The 18,392-nt window shown below is 52.3% G+C and overlaps 2 protein-coding genes across 2 annotated transcripts in view; one reads left to right on the top strand and one right to left on the bottom strand.

The window, feature by feature from the left end:
• The window catches only part of FRMPD1 (FERM and PDZ domain containing 1), a 43,237-nt gene extending 40,618 nt beyond the window's left edge, over positions 1-2,619 (bottom strand). The window contains exon 1 of the mRNA XM_076363427.1: positions 2,588-2,619. The gene's annotated coding sequence lies outside the window, so the exon portion shown is untranslated. The remainder of the gene's footprint in view (positions 1-2,587) is intronic.
• Positions 2,620-16,206: 13,587 nt separating this feature from the next.
• Positions 16,207-17,688, top strand: TOMM5 (translocase of outer mitochondrial membrane 5). Its single transcript, XM_076362268.1, has 2 exons — positions 16,207-16,419; positions 17,190-17,688. The coding sequence occupies exons 1-2, from the start codon at positions 16,299-16,301 to the stop codon at positions 17,222-17,224; spliced, it is 156 nt and encodes a 51-aa protein (XP_076218383.1). The 5' UTR covers positions 16,207-16,298; the 3' UTR covers positions 17,225-17,688.
• The last annotated feature ends 704 nt before the right edge of the window (positions 17,689-18,392 follow it).

Here is an 18,392-nt window from a genome sequence, read left to right as displayed (position 1 = left end):
TTACCAATGGCTAAATCAGAGAAGCATAGGAGTCTCCACCACAGCCAGCTCCACACTTGGCTTCAAGCCCAGCTGCACCCAAACACTGCCATTTCTGCTGCTGAGCCACCTTTTCCCATAGCAGTTGCAGTTGGTACAGGACGTGACCGAGAAGCTTTGGTGGAAATGAACTTAACCTGCCATTTCCTGGAAGGCTTCGCTGGCTTCTTTCAAGCCCCCTGTGTACTCAGAGCCCTCCTACCCCTCTCTTCTTGTCTGAGAAAGACGTGTCTCCACATCAACATCTCTATTATCTCTGTAGTATCATGAGGTTGGACAGAGGGCCAAGTCTCCTCCTTTGAGTTGTGCTGCGAGCTTGCAATCATTCCAGTATACCCTTGCTTTTGGCCTTCCCACCCAATTTGGTCCCAGAGCTTACTCATCAGTCTTGCCAGAGCTGCACAGGCTGATTCACAAATGGAGGGACGGAGCAGGGGTTAGGTGCCTCTCTAGCTGATGCCTGCTGGAATGTATGCAGGGAGAATGAAATGCTGCCTTGCAGACTTCCAGAGGTTTTTTTTTTCTTTTCCAGCTTGGATTTTTATCAGGTTGTATGACAGCCCTCTGAACATTTCTCTCTCTGCCTTGCTACAGAGAACCCCATATGGGAGCGGGAACAGCACCACAGAAAGAGATAACATGAAGGAAATGGTTCACTGAGGGCTTCTTATCTAACATGACTATGACTTCCATCTCCAATTCTGCAGATTCTTCTGGGCCAGCAGGACTGTTCCTCCAGGACAAGACCCCCATGACTAAATGGGCTTCATAACATTTCTTCTCTTATAGCCCCTTTAGACCATTCAGCCTTATCTCCCACATCTCACTGGCAGGTTAAGTCTCAGCCAAATCTGCCAGGAAGGAGAAACTTCAGATAGCTTCCCACTACTGTAGTAAACCCGCCTTCAGCAAGGGAGCCACAGACAAGCTGTTGCAGAGAGTTAGCGAAAACACATGATGCTCAAGAGGTGGTGATCAGCATGCACATCCAGAACAGGTTACCCAGGTGGAAGCTGGCAGGTGTGTTTTCAGTGGTTAGATAGCCATCATGAGCACATACAAATGGCGCAAATCCAGTCACTTTGGCCAGCAGCACAAATCTGTAACACCTACCAGATGAACATGCAGTGCCGCCCTGACCTTATCCACTGTCCTTCACAGAGTTCTGATCTCTGTGCTCCAGCTGCCCCGCAGAGATCCTGCTTTTGCCCAGTGAGACCACCGCCCTTGGTGATGAAGAAGCTCTCCACAGAGTGCTGCACCTAATGCTTGCATGTTAAAGCCACTCTGACTTCTGCTCCCTCAAGCTCAGGTGAATTTTCTCTCACAATATTTTCCCATTGTGGTAAAAAGCCAAAATCATCGACTGTGAATTCCACAACAGAGAGGTGTTGAGGTTTTTTTGTTTGCTTGTTTTGGGGGGGGGGGGGGGCAGGACGATACACACACGTATAGCCTACTCCCATGAAAAAGAAAATTAGCTCACAGCGTTTGGTGCAAGATCAGGTCAGAAACCACTAAACAAGTAACCTAAATTAAAAGAGAGGCACACAAAATTCAAGATCATGAACATTTCATTCACACAGACATAGCAGAAGCAGCTGCCACCCAGCAAGGCAGGTATTTCTGGATAAAAGATAACAACAGGACACTAGACCAAACCTCAGAGCCGCCAGCTTTCTGCTAGATGCCTGGGTTATTATGGCACAACCTCTCCCACCGTATCAGCCTGGCCACCGCCAGCTAAGCCAGTGTGGCAACACTCATTTCTTTGATGACAGCCAGTTTTGGGGCAGACATCCCTAGAGCTGGCTATAAACTCCAGTAGTAAAGCAATCTTCCACGTGGCTTTTGAGAAACAGTTGATGTGGAGCGAAATCAGTCGTAGTATACTCATTGCAACACCTCTTTCAGCCGAAACCGCCAGTTTTGACCGTCTCGGCTGACACGCGCTGCTCCGCACCTCCGCTGGCACCGCCGGCAGCGGGACCCAGCCCGCCCCACCCGCGGCCGCCGCGCCGGGGTACGCCCGCGAGGAGAGCGGCGGCAGCGCCGGAGAAGGCGCAGGGAGCGCAGCGCCGCGGCCCGAGGGCCGGTCCGAGCCCGCCCGCTCCCTCAGCGGGAGAAGTCCCACAGCCGCCTCGAGCCGCCCCGCGGCCCCGAGGCCCCCGCGCCTCCCAGCCCGCTCCTCGGCGGGGACTCCAGCAGGGCGGACCCGCCCCCCCGCCCGGCGCGGGGCAGGGTAGGACCGCGGGGAGACCCACCCGGGAAGCCCCGAGGAGCAGCCGCGGCGTGCGGCCCCTGCAAGGAGCGCAGGGCGGAGCCCGGCCGGGGCCGAGCGCGGCACCGCCCGCGCTGCCGTCGGGAGCGGGCCGGCGGGGGCAGCCCGCCTGGCCGAGGGCCCCAGGGCCCGAAGCTGCCGCGCCGTCGGGGGCTCCCTGGGCCGCCTCCACCCGGGGCCGGGGGTCCCGCAGCTCCGATGCTCCTAGGACAGGAGGGGACCCACGCCCAACCGCGCCGCCGCTGCAGAGAAAGGCTCACCCGTTACCTGCTGCCGGGAGCGGAGCGCGGAGCCCGCAGCGGCGGTGGGGCAGGTGCGGCCTCTGCCCGGGGAGGCGGGGCCGGGGCAGCGGGGCGCGGCGCGGCGCCTCCCCGGGGCCGCGCCCCCGCCCCGCCCCGCCCCGCCCCGCCCCGCTCCCCGCAGCCCACCAGCCGGGCGAGCCCCCTCCGTCCCGCTTTCTGCTCTCCCCCTCGCCTCCCTCCTCGACCCTGTTTCGAGGCCCCGTCGCGGTGGGCGGCACGTCCCCAAAGAGAACCCGCGTTTGGACCCACCACAACCCCGCCGATAAAGACAATTAAGGTGGTGCCGTTTGCACAGAAAATTGGGCAGTCGAGCGATGCCGCCCGTGCCTACGGCTGTGGCCGACCTGCCCCCTCTTGCCCCACAGGTCTCCCGCAGGTGACCTTACACCACCTGCTGCACCTGCACTGGCTTTGAGAGGCTTTTTCCAACCCTACACCACACTTCCAAGGAAGTCCGAGGTTTTCCCAGCCTCTGCAATGTTTTGGAGAGGCCAAATCTGGCAGCCTGATAGAGGTGAAGCTGCTGCACCTCCTTATGCCCAGGTCCAACCAGGAGCAAGACTGAGAATGTACTCCCCAAAGGCACATATAAAAACACACACCCCCAGCACATACCTACATGGCTGTCCATACAGAGCAACACTGACGTGCACTCAGAGACCACACAAACACAAACAGCACCAGCAGCCTCAACTTGTCTCTGGTTGATCAGCATAAGGGTCCCTAGGTGGGAGGGTGGGTGGGTAGGGGGGTGTGGGTGTGTGTGCCTGGTAGCTGCCCCTGGATCCCAGTCTCCCCAGTTGCTGGCACCTACAAGAACTTACAAGTTCCTGAGGCCATGGCCCCACTCCAGCTGCTGGATCAGACCCTCTTGCACACACCAGCACAGACACACAGACATACAAAGCTGCCCAGGACTGCCCTGGTTGCCCCAATAGCCAGCCCCTCCAGTGGTCTCACCCCTAGAGATCCACACCCCCCGACTCCCTGGTCACATCACCTCCTCGCCACTCGTCCAGCTGGATCGTCAGCAGCACTTGCACACTCACTTGCACACCCACACTGCTCCAGGTGCTGCACCACTGACACATGGGCCACTCTGACACACATGTGCACACCAGATAGAGAGTCCCTCACTCAGAAAAACTGCTAGAAGTGGAGTTGAATAAGGCAGCAGGACAGACTGCGCTGACCCGGCACAGGGCATGGCCAGACAAGCACCCTGACCAGAAAACTGTTTATATGCTGCTGACCCTTTTTATCCCCTTATCCCTCTGTTTTCCCACGTTTGTTCTCCCCAAACCATGTCGATGCCTGTGTTTCCCCACATGTGGTTCTCCCCTGGGCATCCTGTAATAAGCTTTGTGCAGCCCCAGAATGCTCTTCCCCTGCACCCCATCGCATGTCCCGTGTTGATGGCAGAGACCTCCCCTGGTCCCAAGTGTGCTCAGACATTGACTCTTTTTGATAAGTTTCATGCCTGGACTGTGGAGCTGAGCCTTTCCTGGGACAGCCCTGGGAGGGCCCTGGACAGGATTTCCCTTCCTCTGAGTCCCTGATTTGTGTTCCCAACTGCCTTTGTGCCCCTGTGCTCCTCTGGGCTTGTGCAGGCGGGCCTCTGATGGGCTGATGACTCCTGTGTGGGCCTGGGAGCAGACAGGGCAGGGTATTATTTGAATTTCCCACCCCGCCATTGCCTGTCTGTGCTCCTCTGTAGGTGTGCAGAGCCCCTTTTATCACGTAACACAGTGTGCAGTGCTCCTGGTACTCTGGGCATAAAGGGCTTGGTGGTGCTAAGGACAAAGAAAGTGGGTGCAAGGCTGCTTGGAGATTGCCTGGCACTGTGTGACTTTCATTAGGCACTGCGCAAATGAGGACACAGGAACCCACATCCACCGTGTCAGCTCTTCCTTTCCTTCTCTGACACCAGCCTTTGCTGTAAAAATGCCCTGCTCTGTGTTTAAATTCCTCTGCGACTGTCTGCAGCTCTTTATTTAGCACAGGGCTGGTCAGGAAATGAAGACTCACCTACTGCAAGGTATTGATTTTTTCTGGTTTGTGCCTTTCTGGTTTTGCTCTTTCATACTCCCTAATTAGCCAGAGTATTTCTGCACTGCGTGTCCTTCTGCCTTTACCTTTGCTGCTCTTACTGCTCCTTTTTCAGGGACCTCTCTTCTCCCAGATCAACTCACCCACAGAAACTGGTTATTTTTCTTTTCTGCCAATGTAAAAGCTGAGTTTGTCTAGTACCTTTCATGATCAGTGCTAATTTGTGGTCACTGAACTTAACCAAAAATGAGGTTGGGGCCTGACATCTGTAATTAATACAACACTAAACAGTGCCCAGGAAAAGGTTTTGCATCAACTGCTGATTCATGCAGCTCTCCTGGACAACCTGCATCACATTTCCCTTCCTACCAGTGCCCCTGGACGGTGTTTTCAAAGCAATCCACACAGGAAGCAGAAGCTTAATTAAAAAAGAAATTAAGCCATAGTTCTCTTTCCTGGGGATGAAAAGTGGTATCCACTAACAAGAGAAATCAGAGCTTCATGCCAAGCTACTAACTGTATTAGATTTGTACGTGTGTGTGGTGGAGCTGAGCATGTGGTTTTCTTCTCTCTGATTATTCTGAATTTCAGAAGCCTGGGGAACATTTCTCCAGAAAGTTATGAGACATTTTGTCTCTAAATAGCGTTCTTCATTGCCCATGTTTTGATCATGTCACAGCTGACCTATAAAAACCTTCTGTCTGGGGAAACATTTCAAAACTATTTGGAAGCTTCCAACTCATTGCTGCTTGACTGCCAAGCTGTTTCTATGAAGAATGCAAGAATATCAAACCTCTGGGAGCTCATTCTAGTCATGAGCTGAACCTGTGAATCCATCTCCATGTCCCACGATCCAGATAATTGCTCTGGAATTGCTGGGCTTAAGGATCCAGAAAGCTGCGTCTGCTGAAGAAGAATGACTAACATTTCTTGAAGGAGAAAAAATCTTCACATTTCACATATCTGAAAAATTGAACTTAGCAGATTAGCCAGCTCCTCTCTCAGAGTTCCTTAGTCTGGATGTGGTGGGGCTGCCCAGCCATGTTTGAGTGCCTGTGTGCTGCAGGTTTTTGATTCCATGAGCTGTGCAGGAACAGCTCAAGTTCCCTGACGTTCTGCCTGCCCTTCTGCAGGATAAAGCTGCAGACAAGGCACACCCTTATCCTTCAGCCCTTGCTGTGTGGTTGGCCATGCTGTTCTGCTGCTGCCGCTCAGCCCAGTTGTCTGATGATGTTTGACCCATCAAAGGTCATTGAGCATTATGTGAGTGACCCAAACTACCTTATAATCATAGAATCATAGAACAGTTTGGGTTGGAAGGGACCTTTAAAGGTCATCCAGTCTAACCCTCCTGCAATGAGCAGGGACATCTTTAACTAGATCAGGTTGCTCAGAGCCCCGTCCAACCTGACCTGGAATGTTTCCAGGGACGGGGCATCCACCACCTCTCTGGGCAACCTGTTCCAGTGTTTCACCACCCTCATTGTAAAACATTTCTTCCTTCTACCTAGTCTGAATCTACCCTGTTTTAGTTTAAAACTATTACGCCTTGTCCTATTGCTGTAGGCCGTACTAAAAAGTCTGTCCCCATCTTTCTTATAAGCCCCCTTTAAGTACTGATAGGCTGCAAGAAGGTCTCCCCAGAGCCTTCTCTTCTCCACGCTGAACAACCCCATCTCTCTCAGGCTTTCTTCACAGGAGAGGTGTTCCATCCCTCTGATCATTTTTGTGACCCTCCTCTGGACCTGCTCCAACAGGTCCGTGTCTTTCTTATGCCGAGGGCTCCAGAGCTGGATGCAGTACTCCAGGTGGGGTCTCACCAGAGCAGAGTAGAGGGGCAGAATCCCCTCCCTCGACCTGCTGGCCACGCTGCTTTTTATGCCGCCCAGGATACCTTCTTAAAATACAACATGGCACGTGTGACCAGAGGAGGACAGAGCAGCTCAGAAGACAAAAGAGGTGAGAAAGACATATTGCAGACATGGTTGCACTGGCATCCACCCAGAGAAATGGCACTCATGAGGAGGGCGTGTGTCCGTCCAAGCCTTTCTGTGTGCAGTATCTCTCTCTCCCCACTGGGAAGACCTGTCTGGCAGGCCAGGCTGTAGGTTGAGTCAGGGCATCTCTCTCAATGTCTCCTGCAGAGTGCCTGCTCCTGTGTGCTTAAGAAGCGCATGTCCTGCCTGTTTACAGCTCACCCTGATGCTCTTGCTAATAGCCGGCTTCTTAAGTGTGGACAGCAAACCAGGCCAAGAGACAGCGCTGAGAAGCTCTAAAGCCTGCTCTGCAGGCACCCCTCACCAATCTGTTTTTAAGGAAACACTTCCAGATCACTTAGCAAGGAATGAACAAATGAACCCACAAAGCAGAAAAGCTACAATACCTGAGAGCCAAACTATACAATCTACAATGTGCCCTTGAAACTTCTGTCTTCCTTCTTACATCTTTGACAATGTGTTTCAACGACAGAGAGCTCAAAAAGGAACCCACATTTTTTTGTCTGTGCTAGAAGGCAAAAAGGAGAGATTATGACAAGAGAAACACTTCTGTTAATGATGTAAGTGACCAGAAAACGTTTCTCCTGAAGGTTCAAACTCACTCAAACTGTGCAGACAGGTAGCATAATATTCTGCTACATGCTCTAATTCTACTCAGAGTAGCAATTGCTTCTTAAAGTGATACAGACAAATGATACAAATGATATCCCCTTTCTGGTTCCCTTCAGCGTAAAGGTCAGTGCATTAAACCTTTTGAAGACATCAGAAACCATGTTGTGCATGGGCAGAACGTGCTGTGGGTATGTGTCACAGTTTTTGGGGGAATCACATTTCCTGTTAGCTCTGTCTCTCCCTGTCCCAGATCACAGGTAAATGGATGGCAAGTCTGAAATATTTGCCTTGAGGCTCTGGCGTCGCTTTTTAGCATTTTTTTCCTCTTCCGACTGAAGCTTTTAGGGCTGGTTTAACTACCTGAGCGTACAAAGCAGCACAGGGGGTCGGGCAGCAGCTTGTGCAGCTCCACAAGCAGCAGGGCCACTTTTTGGCAGGGCCACATTCTGCTCCTCCCAAGGTTAAGGGGAAACAGCAGGAAGAGAAATCTTCCCTTGGACTGCCAGGAGTGCCAGGGTACCCTGAGTCCTTCGGGCTGGGGGACACCCGCTCTCTCCCGAGCACCTCACAGACACAGGGGTCACTGCCAAGGGTATGGGACACGCTACAGGGTGCAGGGGAAGAGCATTCTGGGGCTGCACAAAGCTTATTACAGGATGCCCAGGGGAGAACCACATGTGGGGAAACACAGGCATCGACATGGTTTGAGGAGAACAAACGTGGGAAAACAGAGGGATAAGGGGATAAAAAGGGTCAGCAGCATATAAACGGTTTTCTGGTCAGGGTGCTTGTCTGGCCATGCCCTGCGCCGGGTCAGCGCAGTCTGTCCTGCTGCCTTATTCAACTCCACTTCTAGCGGTTTTCCTGAGGGACTCTTTACAGTGTGCATGTGCTTTCATGGTGGTCTCAGGCCAGAAAGGGGAGCAGGTTGAGGCTGCTTGTGCTGTCTGTGTTTGAGTGAGTGCTTAGGGTGTCTGTCTGCGTTGATGTATGTGGCCAGCCATGTATATATGTGTAACTGTGTACTGTAAGGGTATATATGTGCGTGCATGCACTTCTGGTAATACCTGCTCAGCCTTGCTCCTGTCTGGGCCTGGGTGCAGCAGCCTTACCTCTCTTGGGCTGCCGGATCTGGCCTCCCCTGACAGGGAGCAGTCGAAGATGATTTCTTCGCTGGCAAGCCAGTTCCAGCAGTCTGGCAGAAGCAGACAGGGGAGGCTGGAGAATCACCACCAGTACCCTCCATTCTGCAGCTTGAGGCTGCTGTGCCGGTCTCCTTCTAGCTCTGGGGAGCAACCATCATAGGTACAGCTTTAGGCTTTCACAGAAGAGCCAGAGGTGGCCTGAGTACTGCATATGGAGGTGACAGGAGAAGCAGAAGAACCCCTTGTCAGAGGTGTGCTCCCTCTGGGAGGAGCAAACTCAGCTCTGCTGCCTGAGCACTAACCTGTCTGCCAATGCAGGCAGTGAGGAAAGGGGTGGACTAAAGCCACATTGTCATACACCAAGCTGCCATCACTGGGACAGGGCTGGCAGGCTGCTGGCCGGGGGATGCATGGTGGGATGGTGACCTCTGATGGTAAAGGAAATCCTATCACAGAAAACCAGCCTGTGGTTTTCTGTGTCACAGTCTGGCCCCTGAGGTGCCAAGCCCCAGATGTCCAGACATGTGGCGAGTGTGCAAGGGTCCCAGGGCAGAGGCCAGACCAGTGCTCTGAGTGAGCACTCTTCTGCTGCTCCTTCTCTTCCTGGTACACATCAGGGACTGTCCCCCTGTCCCAGGTCCCCATCAAGCAGGATGTAGCTGGTGAGGCTGCTGAGATGATACGACCCACAGCAAAGGGGATCAGGGAGCTGGGTAGAAGCACAATACTGCTGTGAAGTGGGAGACTTTCAGCCCAAGGTGCCCTAAGGACTCAGCCATTCATGTGGTTGGCACTGCCTCTTCACACTGCATCTCTCTGGGCCCCATTGTGCTTTTTCACTGTGCCCCCAGCAATGCAGAGGTGAGGTGAGGGCATGAGTCTTCCTGCCCTGGAGTTGTTCTGCTGTGTTTTAAAAGCACTACGTGGATTTACATTGCTGGAGTGTCTGCTCTGGTGTGGTTTTGCCCCTTTTTATCACCTAGTTTACATAACCCCCAGGATACCCTGTGGGCCTGAACGCTGCCTTATTTCTTGTTAAATGCTCTGCAGAAAAATAACATCTCTCCCACAGTCCTAGTGTCAGCTACGGATGTCACTCTCCCCAGCAGTACTATGCCAAATGCATCCCTGCACAAGAACCTACAGAGTCTCCTACCTTGTTCCTAGAAGTGGTCAGTGCAATGTATTTTTAAAAATCTTTCTCTGCTTAAGCTCCTTGCCATTTTGCTTCCCCTTTGGATTAGCCATCCAGTTGACAGCTCTGCTACAGCACAGTATTAGAAGGAGTAGATGCAGTTTCCATTTTGGATTCTGTCATTCAATGAAGTTATCTGTGCCAAAGAGTCTTCCCCCCTGTACGGTCACCAAGAGTCCTGCTGGAAAGGTGTGATTGGCACTGCTAACTTTCTTGCCACTAGCTGCAATTCATGCCAGAGCTTCTGGCTGGAATTAGTTGAAAGGAAAAGACTTCAGACCTGGTAAAGTCAGAGACAGAGCTCTAACTGTGTATAGTCAGGTGCCTATCTTGCAGACTTTTTCTCTCCAGTGACATGGGGATGATGTTACCTGCCTCAGAACTGAGGAGAGGGGATGAATGGATGGAAGACCATGCCATCTCTGGGTGTCTGTTACTGTAGCCCTGGACAGTATGACTACTGAGTGAGCAATGGGCACTGACCTCGCTGTACAGCTGCCCCAGACACCATGTAAAACAGCTGCATTTAGCCGCGCACCGTTTGAGTAGACAAACTTGCAGAATCCTATATAACAGCCCTCGTCTTCTTTCCTGACCTTCACACCAAAGGCTGCAGATCCAGGCTGGAAAACACAGGAAATAAAGAGGAAAGCTGTTCACTAGTGACTGTCCCAAAACAAAACAGCCTGTGGACTGAAATGGCAGATCAAGCTTCACAGGCAATACTGCCAGGGCAGTCCTGTTTGGGAGGGGTCTGCCAGAGCATTCTCCTTTATGAGGGAGACCTGCCTTGCATTAAATAAACCAACCTAAACCAGCCTAACTCAGACAGTCTTTGCCCTGGTTAAGCCTGGGTTAGATACCCGTATCTTCTCATGTGCCTGTGCAGCGCTGCCTGCAGTAGCTGCATCAGTCCTAGACTCAACATACATCTGGTCTTTAGCCACATCTGGTTTTAGACCACCTGAACTGAAAGCAGTGAGTAGGGATGCTCCAGCTGCAAGGCGCTGGGGAGCCAATGCACTGAGCATCAGACTCCAGCAGCAAGGGCCATGCACACTCTTCACCCATGCACTAGGAGAGATGGCATCGCCCTCTACACCAGGCCTGAGAAGCTGGGAGGCATCAGTGGGGTGGGTGGGAACTGTCCCCTCGGCTTGAATTGGCAGTCACATTAATTTGCTTTTGGGGCTGGTTTGATGAAGCCCAGAAAATGTATCTTTGCATAGTCTCACCGACTGTGTGGAGCCCACAGAGAGAGACTACAGACTGGCAAGCTGAAATTTATTGGCCAGACAAAGAGAAAGTCTTTTTGTTTGCACAAAGGCAAATGCTGCCATTAGTGTATGTATCAATATTGATTCTTTTGATGGGGTGAAAGGGTCAGCATGGTAGGTAGCACCAAGGCTCCAGCACTATCTACTTTGCCACCCCCTAGTGCTTCTGCAAGGCTTCCCCTGGGCCTCTAAAATGCCTTTGATATGCATCAGTGATAAATGTCCTGATCCAACTCCAGAAGTAGATGTTTCTGGCACTTCTCTGAATCTTACTGGTAGATGCTCAAGGGGCCAGGGCAGGCTAATGCTGCCTTGCCTAAGGGAAAGGCATGCTGTCCTTTCAGCTGGCTGACGAGCCATCTCCAGGATGTGGGAGCAGCCCTGGAGAAACACCCCAGAACAGCGTATGAAGGGCCATTTCACAAAACATCTTCACTGAGTAGGATCAAGCCACCTTGGTGAGTTCCTTTCCCCCGCAAACCTGCCTGAGGTCTCAAAAAGGGCAATCAGGGCAGATTTAATTTCTGAGCACTATTTCTTGCCTGCCCCTGCACTAGCTGTGTCTTACCCCAGCACCAGTGCCAGCACTTCATGGTGGGGGGAGAACCCCTGGGGCAAGAAGTCCGAGTTTTCACTAGCGTGTCCTAGCTCAGGTCCCTGGGCAGCCCTGCCCAGCCAGCCCCTCTTCTCTGCATTCCCATCCAGCATGCAGCCCTACCACTTTCACCCAGAGTCTCTGTTCCTTGGCCTGTAGAGCTTGTGTGCACCCAGATCCTGCAGTTTTCCAGATAGCTTCTGCCCACCCACAGCAATGGCAAGAAGAATAGAGAACAAAAGCTCCTCACGCAGGCACAAACACATCATCTGAATCACAGGCACAAGGGAATGTTGCTTTCTTTATTGTGCATGCAAGGGGACACCTGGACCTGGGCCTGTTTCTTGGTGATTTTGCCATTGGGGTAAAGAGGGAGCCAGACCATGCCTATCCTCGGTACATGAAATGCACCTTGGCTTATGTGGACCTTAACTGGTTGACGTGTGGAGTGAACTGGTTTTCTTGCCAGGTTGCTATGTAAACCAATGCAAATTCATATGCTGTGTCACCTTGTCAATCTTTTCTCAGCAAGGCTAGAAAAAGCTGAACCTGTTTTTAAACAATGTTAGGAAGCGATAGGTAGCTGCCAAAGCCATCACACCTAGAAGATGCATCTACATGGTAATACCAGGAAGGTCAATCCATTCTCCTGGGTGTTCTCAAGTCTGTTAGGGAAAGCAACGTGTCTTCCCCTTCATCCTCCTGACCAGGACAGTAGGTTTGATATGCACGCTATGGCCAAAACAACAGGTTTGGTTTACAATTCTGCTCTAGCAATGGTGATCACACACAGGGCTGCTTGGCTGCTTCCTCCATGCAGCACTGGCCACAACATTTGTGTACCTTGGTACTCCCTTTTCCTGTTTCTCGACCCTCCTTTTCATAATCCTTGTACTTCCTTTGTCTGTCCCAGTCTCCTCCCAAAGGAACAACTGGCTTCTAACTATTTTTTCTCCATTGGTATCGTGAGGGTTTTTTTTTAACATCTGTGTCCAGTTTGGTATTTCTGATACTGTTAGCTAGGTAATCTTAGCATTATGTGCTATTAGTGACACAGTTACTGAGGAACAGCTAGCCTTGCCCCAGAAGGACCCCAGTTATCTGTGAAGTTTGGCCTTTCCTCACATCACTGCTCCATAACCACTTGGGAGATCCAGCTGCCCCTTGTGGCATTATCTGCAACTTTTGTCAGCTTTTCACACTGTTAACTGCCATATGCAGCCGTTTCACATACCACGTCATGCAGTTGTCCATGTTCTGTTCAGAGACCTTAACCTCAAGCCAGTGCCCAGTCAGTGGGTAGTAATCTGCCTGTAGCCCCAGGAAATGAAAGGTAAAATTCTCATGCAATTACAGGACTGAGTAAAACTAAAGATATGATATGAGCTGTCAAAACTGCACAGTTTGGAAGTTTGAAGGAGTTCTGGAAAATTGCCACAAACATTTCAAGGACAGCTAAGGAAGTTATTCATGCTGCTGTCAAAACCCAAAGCCACTGCCTTCTGGTCCTTGCCAGTCGCTCCACACCTGAAGTCTCCTGCCTATCCAATGTGGATGTCTCCCAAAGGAAATGTTTCTTATCCTCCCGTCTCACAAAAGGATGAGGAGAATGGGGTGACTCCCGTGAAACAACTTGTGGCAACCACTTTCCAGTCAATGTCCTGGCAGAGTCCCTGCTCACGTTGCTCCTTAACAACAATTCCTTGTTTTCTCCTTGCTCCAGTCTCTTTTCAATACTGTGTCACGTTTGATTCAGCTTTGCCCAGATTTGCCCCAGTTCTTTTATCTTCTCCAGAGCAATGCTTGGGAAAACAGCATCACTTCTGCTTTTCAAATACAAACCAAGACTGGGAGGACCAACAGTCTTGAAATGTAGGATGAGACTCCTTGCTTTTCTGCCAAGATGGGCTTGGGACCTGCCAATCTGTTTCTGCTAGCAAAGACCAGAGAAACACACCATTCAGAATGAAACCTCGAGTAAACCGAGATTTCCTGGAAGCCAGCAGAACAAGGTTGGTTTATGTCAGCTACAGATCTAGGCAGCTCTATTGTATTTTCCTCCAGGGCCTTGCTGTAAAGCTCTCAGGAGGGCAGGCTTACAGCTTCTGTGACCAGAAGAGGTTGCCCCTTCATTTGCACTGGGGATTGGGATTGAATGTCCTGCAAATGTGCTGGGAGTAGGGTGGTTTGGGAACACTCCTCCTTGGCCGTCCTTTGCAAAGACAGGGAGGGCCCTTGAGGTAGCACAGAAAGGCAGGAAAGCTCCCCCAGCCAGTGGGAGATGCAATTAGCCCTGTTAATCATTGGCACAATGAAAGCAGCTGCTCTGTAATTGGCTTTGCCTCAGGTCATAGGCAGCTTAGCTGAGAGAAATCTGGGGGGGGTTTATTATCTGCCTACTATGCATTGCCTGATCCTCAGGAGCACAGGCAGAGCAGGGTGGGCTGTAGAGCCCAGACTTGTGGGGGTGGTAGAGAGAGACACAAGACACTGCCTGCTTGCTTGATCTTCTCCAGGCATCACTAGCACCTGTGTCCATCTCTGACAGTATTCCTGGCATTTGAGGAGTGCTTCTGAAAGCATTGCCGGCTGCCTGCCATGGGCAGGAAATGTACGGCTTGGCGGGCTGAAGCCTGTATGGTGCAGACGGAGCTCAAGAGTGAGGACTGAGGGCTGCATACACAGTTCTCTTGAGCCTGGTCTCAGGCCTGAACCAGCTCCTATCCCTAAAAAGGGGCACAATTCAAGTCAGCATTCACGGTCATCCATTTTCCTGACTGAAATTCATCCATAGCCCAGCTTCCCGTGACCTACAACTCCAGGAGAGGGGGCTTTGTGGTTGGCAAGGGGCCTCTCCAAAGCCAGGATCCCTGGCCCTCTCAGTCTCTTTGTACCTGTTAAATATTACTGGCCTCCGACGGTCTCCTTGGACTTATTTGGGAACAGGGGTTGCCTTTGCACAAGACCTTATACGATGGGGTTCTGTGTTGGGGTGAAGGCTCCTGTGTACTAAGCAAAGCAGCACAGATAAGTCAGTTACTAGCTGAAGCAGTAACAAACTCTGCAGATCAGCAGTGGTACCAAATATGGTGCATAATTCAGGAGACAGTGCATGATTCAGGAAAGCTAGCAGAGCCAGATGCACATTGACTCACAGTCACATGAATTCTTTACTGCAATTAGAGAAAAACAGATATCTATTAAGTCCCATTGTAAATAGATTACCCAGAACAATGGCACTCAGAAGAGTTCAGAGGGGCCAGCAAGGCAACCCCTGCTCCTGCCTGGTGTGGCTATAACCTTCTCTCCCCAGTGATCAAGCACATCGAGACTAGTTTGCTCTTCAGGACTATGTTCTCATTGCACACGTCACACAGTAGTACTACACAGACTGGGAAGCCAGCAGGGTTTGCAGCAGGGGATGTGATGACACAGCCAGAGCTCCTGAGTTTGAGGCTGTTGTGCTGTGACATGCTTTGAAGGGTTGTGAGGTGTAATCTACAAAAGCAGGCTCTGCTTCATCTGTATACATCTCCCCTAGACAGAGCCATATGATGCATTCCCATGCCCAAGACAAGCATCTGGTACCCGTTGTTCAGACATAACTCCAACTCCTCGGGACCATCATTAGTCACAGACCTTGTCGGTAACAGACATTCCAAGCATACTTGCAACAGAGTTGACAGGCATTGTACAGTTTCTCTGTGCCTTACTCTGTAGGCATGTTCTATGTCTGCTCCCTACTCTCTACCTTCTAAGGGAAGGCACTGGACTGAGGAGAGAGGTTCGTGGTAGTCTGCATGACCCTCCTCCATGACAGCTACGCATAACCAGGAGAACTGTTCCATGCACTCGTGCCAGTGTGCTGCCTGCACAAAGGCTCCCCGAGTTCACACCCATGGGGCAACCAGACCAGGCAGCTCCTAGGCTGCTCTGCTGTAGTCTTACCCCCAGGGTGGAGAGAGCTGTCTTCCAGCCCTGGAGGAGCAGTGACTCATGTGGCACAGCTCCCCATCGCAGACCTATCTTTGCCCTCTTCACCACGAGAAACAGTGCACTACTGTCTGCAACCTGGCAGGAGCAAAAGAGGCACACACTGGTGGTGGCAGGGACAGAGAAACTCTGTCTGCGGGGACTCCCCGAGCTCCCTGTGTCCCGGTCAGACCCCGTGTCTGTGCCTTCAGCCTAGCACAAGCAGGTGCAACCACGGCCAGCACCCCTGCCAGCACCCCTCGGCAGAGGCAGGCTGCGAACCGCTGGCCCCTGCCACAGCTCCGCCCGGGCCGGGCCGCGGGCAGGCCGCCCCTGCAGCCGGCGGGTAAGGCCGCCGCCCCGTGCTCTCCGGACGCAGGACGGCGCCGCGGGGCTGGCCGCAGCCCCGACTCGGGCGCCGCGTTTCTGGGAGGCTGCCCCGCCCCGCCGGCACAGCAAGCCCCTCCACAGCCCCGGCGGGAGGACGCTGCGGGTGCGTTTGCAGCGCACCCCCCCCCCCCCCCCCGCGACTGCGGGATGACGGAGCCCTCCCGCCCCGGCGACGGCCAGAGCGCTCCCCCTCCGAGGGCCCCCCGGGCAAAGCCGACGCTCCGGGGAGGGAGCAGCTTCCAGCCCACCCGCTCGTTCCAGGCCCGGGGCCGAGCAGACAGCAGCGCCCCGCTCACGGCCGCGGCCTCGCCGTGCCGCAATGCGCATGCGCCCCCGCCACAGACCGCCCCCATCACGTGAGACGGCCTTCCCTCCCGCCGCCGCCTGTGTCCCTCCTCGCGAGCCGTAGTAGCGCCGGTGCGGGGGTGCGCGGGGGCTGCTGACATGTTCCGCATCGAGGGCCTGGGGCCCAAGATGGACCCGGAGGAGCTGAAGCGGAAGATGCGCCGCGACGTCCTCACCTCTGTCCGCAACTTCCTCATCTATGTCGCGGTGCTGCGGATCAGTAAGTGCTCGGGGCGGCTGCGGCGCGGGCCGCCGGGCATGGCGGGGTGGCGGCTGGGGCCGGGGCCGGACCCGGACCGGGGCCTGCGCCCCCGGGACGGGGCGGATCGGCTCGTCCTGGTCGCCTGTTCGCGTCCCGCAGGGACATCTTTGCTTCTGGCAGCCTCATGACCGCCTCTGTGCCCGCGGAGGTTGTGGGGGAGAGCCTCCGGCGCGGGGCTCCGTGTCCCGGTGGCTGCGCGCGTCCCCAGGTGAGTGGGAGAGGCTCGGCATCTCAGCACCGTTTCCAGAGCGCCAGCGGGAGCCTGAGATGCCTGAAGTGCTGGGCTTGGGCGAACAACAGTGCTTCTGTACTTTTCTAGAGCGTGAGAGAGCAGGGCCATGCTGTCTGTCTTGTAGGCAGTGCTTTAGTGTGTTGCGTCAGAGGCTTGCAGCTTTCCTTTCAGGATGCCCTTCTGTTTAGCAAATAAAAAGTCACGTTTGGATGGTTCTCCCCGCCCCCGCCTGGTGGTGTCGACAACAGGCCCCAGGCTCTGACCTGCAGCACAAGCAGGCATACCCGATTCCCCCCTGGAATCATGCTGCCTCACCTGTTAAAGCAATTATGCAGGGAGAGAAGGGACTATGTGAGAGGCAGAGGGTGGTATCTCACCAGAGTCTGAATATTTTAGATGCCACATAAATGTGCTGCAGTTTCATCACAGACTCACTGCAGGCTTCTTGTTATCTTCATCTGAGTTAAGTTCATGCTGCTTTATTTTCTCTTTTCAGCTCCTTTCATCCTGAAGAAGCTGGACAGTATATGAACACTTAAGAAGATTCAGTATATGAAAACATAAAATGGACTGTAGCTGCTTTCCCCTGTTTGTTAATTAAACATTGTGCCAGAGGCAGACATCCTATACTAAATGGTTCTAAAATGTTTCACTTAAGTATATCTGACCTGTGAATGATAGCCTAGTTGGGAGTATGGGGAAGATGTCTGTTGTCCCTGCAGGTGAATTCTGGTCACAGAATACTCCCTAGTATCATCGTGCAATGACTTGTGATGGAACATTTCTTGTACTGTTTAAAAAAAAGTCCATCCATTTTGTATGAAGTGTTAAGTGCTAGCAAGTTGCTTTGTTATGCAGCTACCTCTAAACCGCCACATGCTATGGCTATCAATCTTACTGAACCTGTCTGTATGGAAAATGAAATGAGTCTTGAATGAATCCAGCTCACAAGCAGTTTGATTTGAAATAAATGGAAGAGCAGTTGTATCATTTAACTCTGATAGTGATTTATTTTTAATAATCATCACTTAAACTAGAGGTCACCTGGTATTATTTCCCTGGCTCTTGTCTTAAGCCCGCTCTCTCCTCCACCTTTAAAATCAACTTGTATTGAGGAAGAGCAAAGGGGAGTGAAAAAGAAAAGGCAATGATGTGTTTTTCGGGTTGCTAAATGTGTAGCAACTCGGCTGTGAAACATGAACATGTCGTCAAGACTCAGAGAAATAAAAGGGGGAAGGGTGGCTCAGCTTTATCCAGCAGGCCTGTGCCAGTTTCTCCTTCAATTAGAACCTCCTGGATCTTGAATTTACGTGAAGTAAAGCAGGAACAAGGCCGTATTTCTTCTGTGAGCTAGTAACTGAATTTTAGTCACAGCAGACTTTTTACAATGCCTGTTACTGCCTCATGCCAGTACTTGTAGTGTTTTGTCATATCTTGAATTCAGCTCTTTTTACCATGACAAATTGCTGTATTCTAGTAGTTCAGGAGTGTTACTTTATTCAGAGGCCGCCTGCAATATTCTTACCTTGTACTGCTTATGCTGATGTCAAAATAGGGGGTATTTCCTTAGAGAAGCAGCTTGCTTTTTGAAGAGGGTTGTCATTGTCCTCTCTGAAGAGGATTTTGTAAGTTCTGGGGCTGATGCTTACGAGTCTGCATCAGTTTAAGATGACCCTGAACTGAGTTGCCAAAGCAGGAG

Source organism: Aptenodytes patagonicus, chromosome Z (assembly GCF_965638725.1).
Source record: "Aptenodytes patagonicus chromosome Z, bAptPat1.pri.cur, whole genome shotgun sequence".
Taxonomy (NCBI): Eukaryota; Metazoa; Chordata; class Aves; order Sphenisciformes; family Spheniscidae; genus Aptenodytes; species Aptenodytes patagonicus.
This window is presented reverse-complemented; position numbering and strand designations above follow the sequence as displayed.

Bases quoted from the DNA above. Each gene is read 5' to 3' on its own strand.
- TOMM5 (XM_076362268.1), top strand. From the start codon at position 16,299: ATGTTCCGCATCGAGGGCCTGGGGCCCAAGATGGACCCGGAGGAGCTG. The intron at 16,420-17,189 runs GTAAGTGCTCGG...TTCTCTTTTCAG, and splicing joins TGTCGCGGTGCTGCGGATCA to CTCCTTTCATCCTGAAGAAG.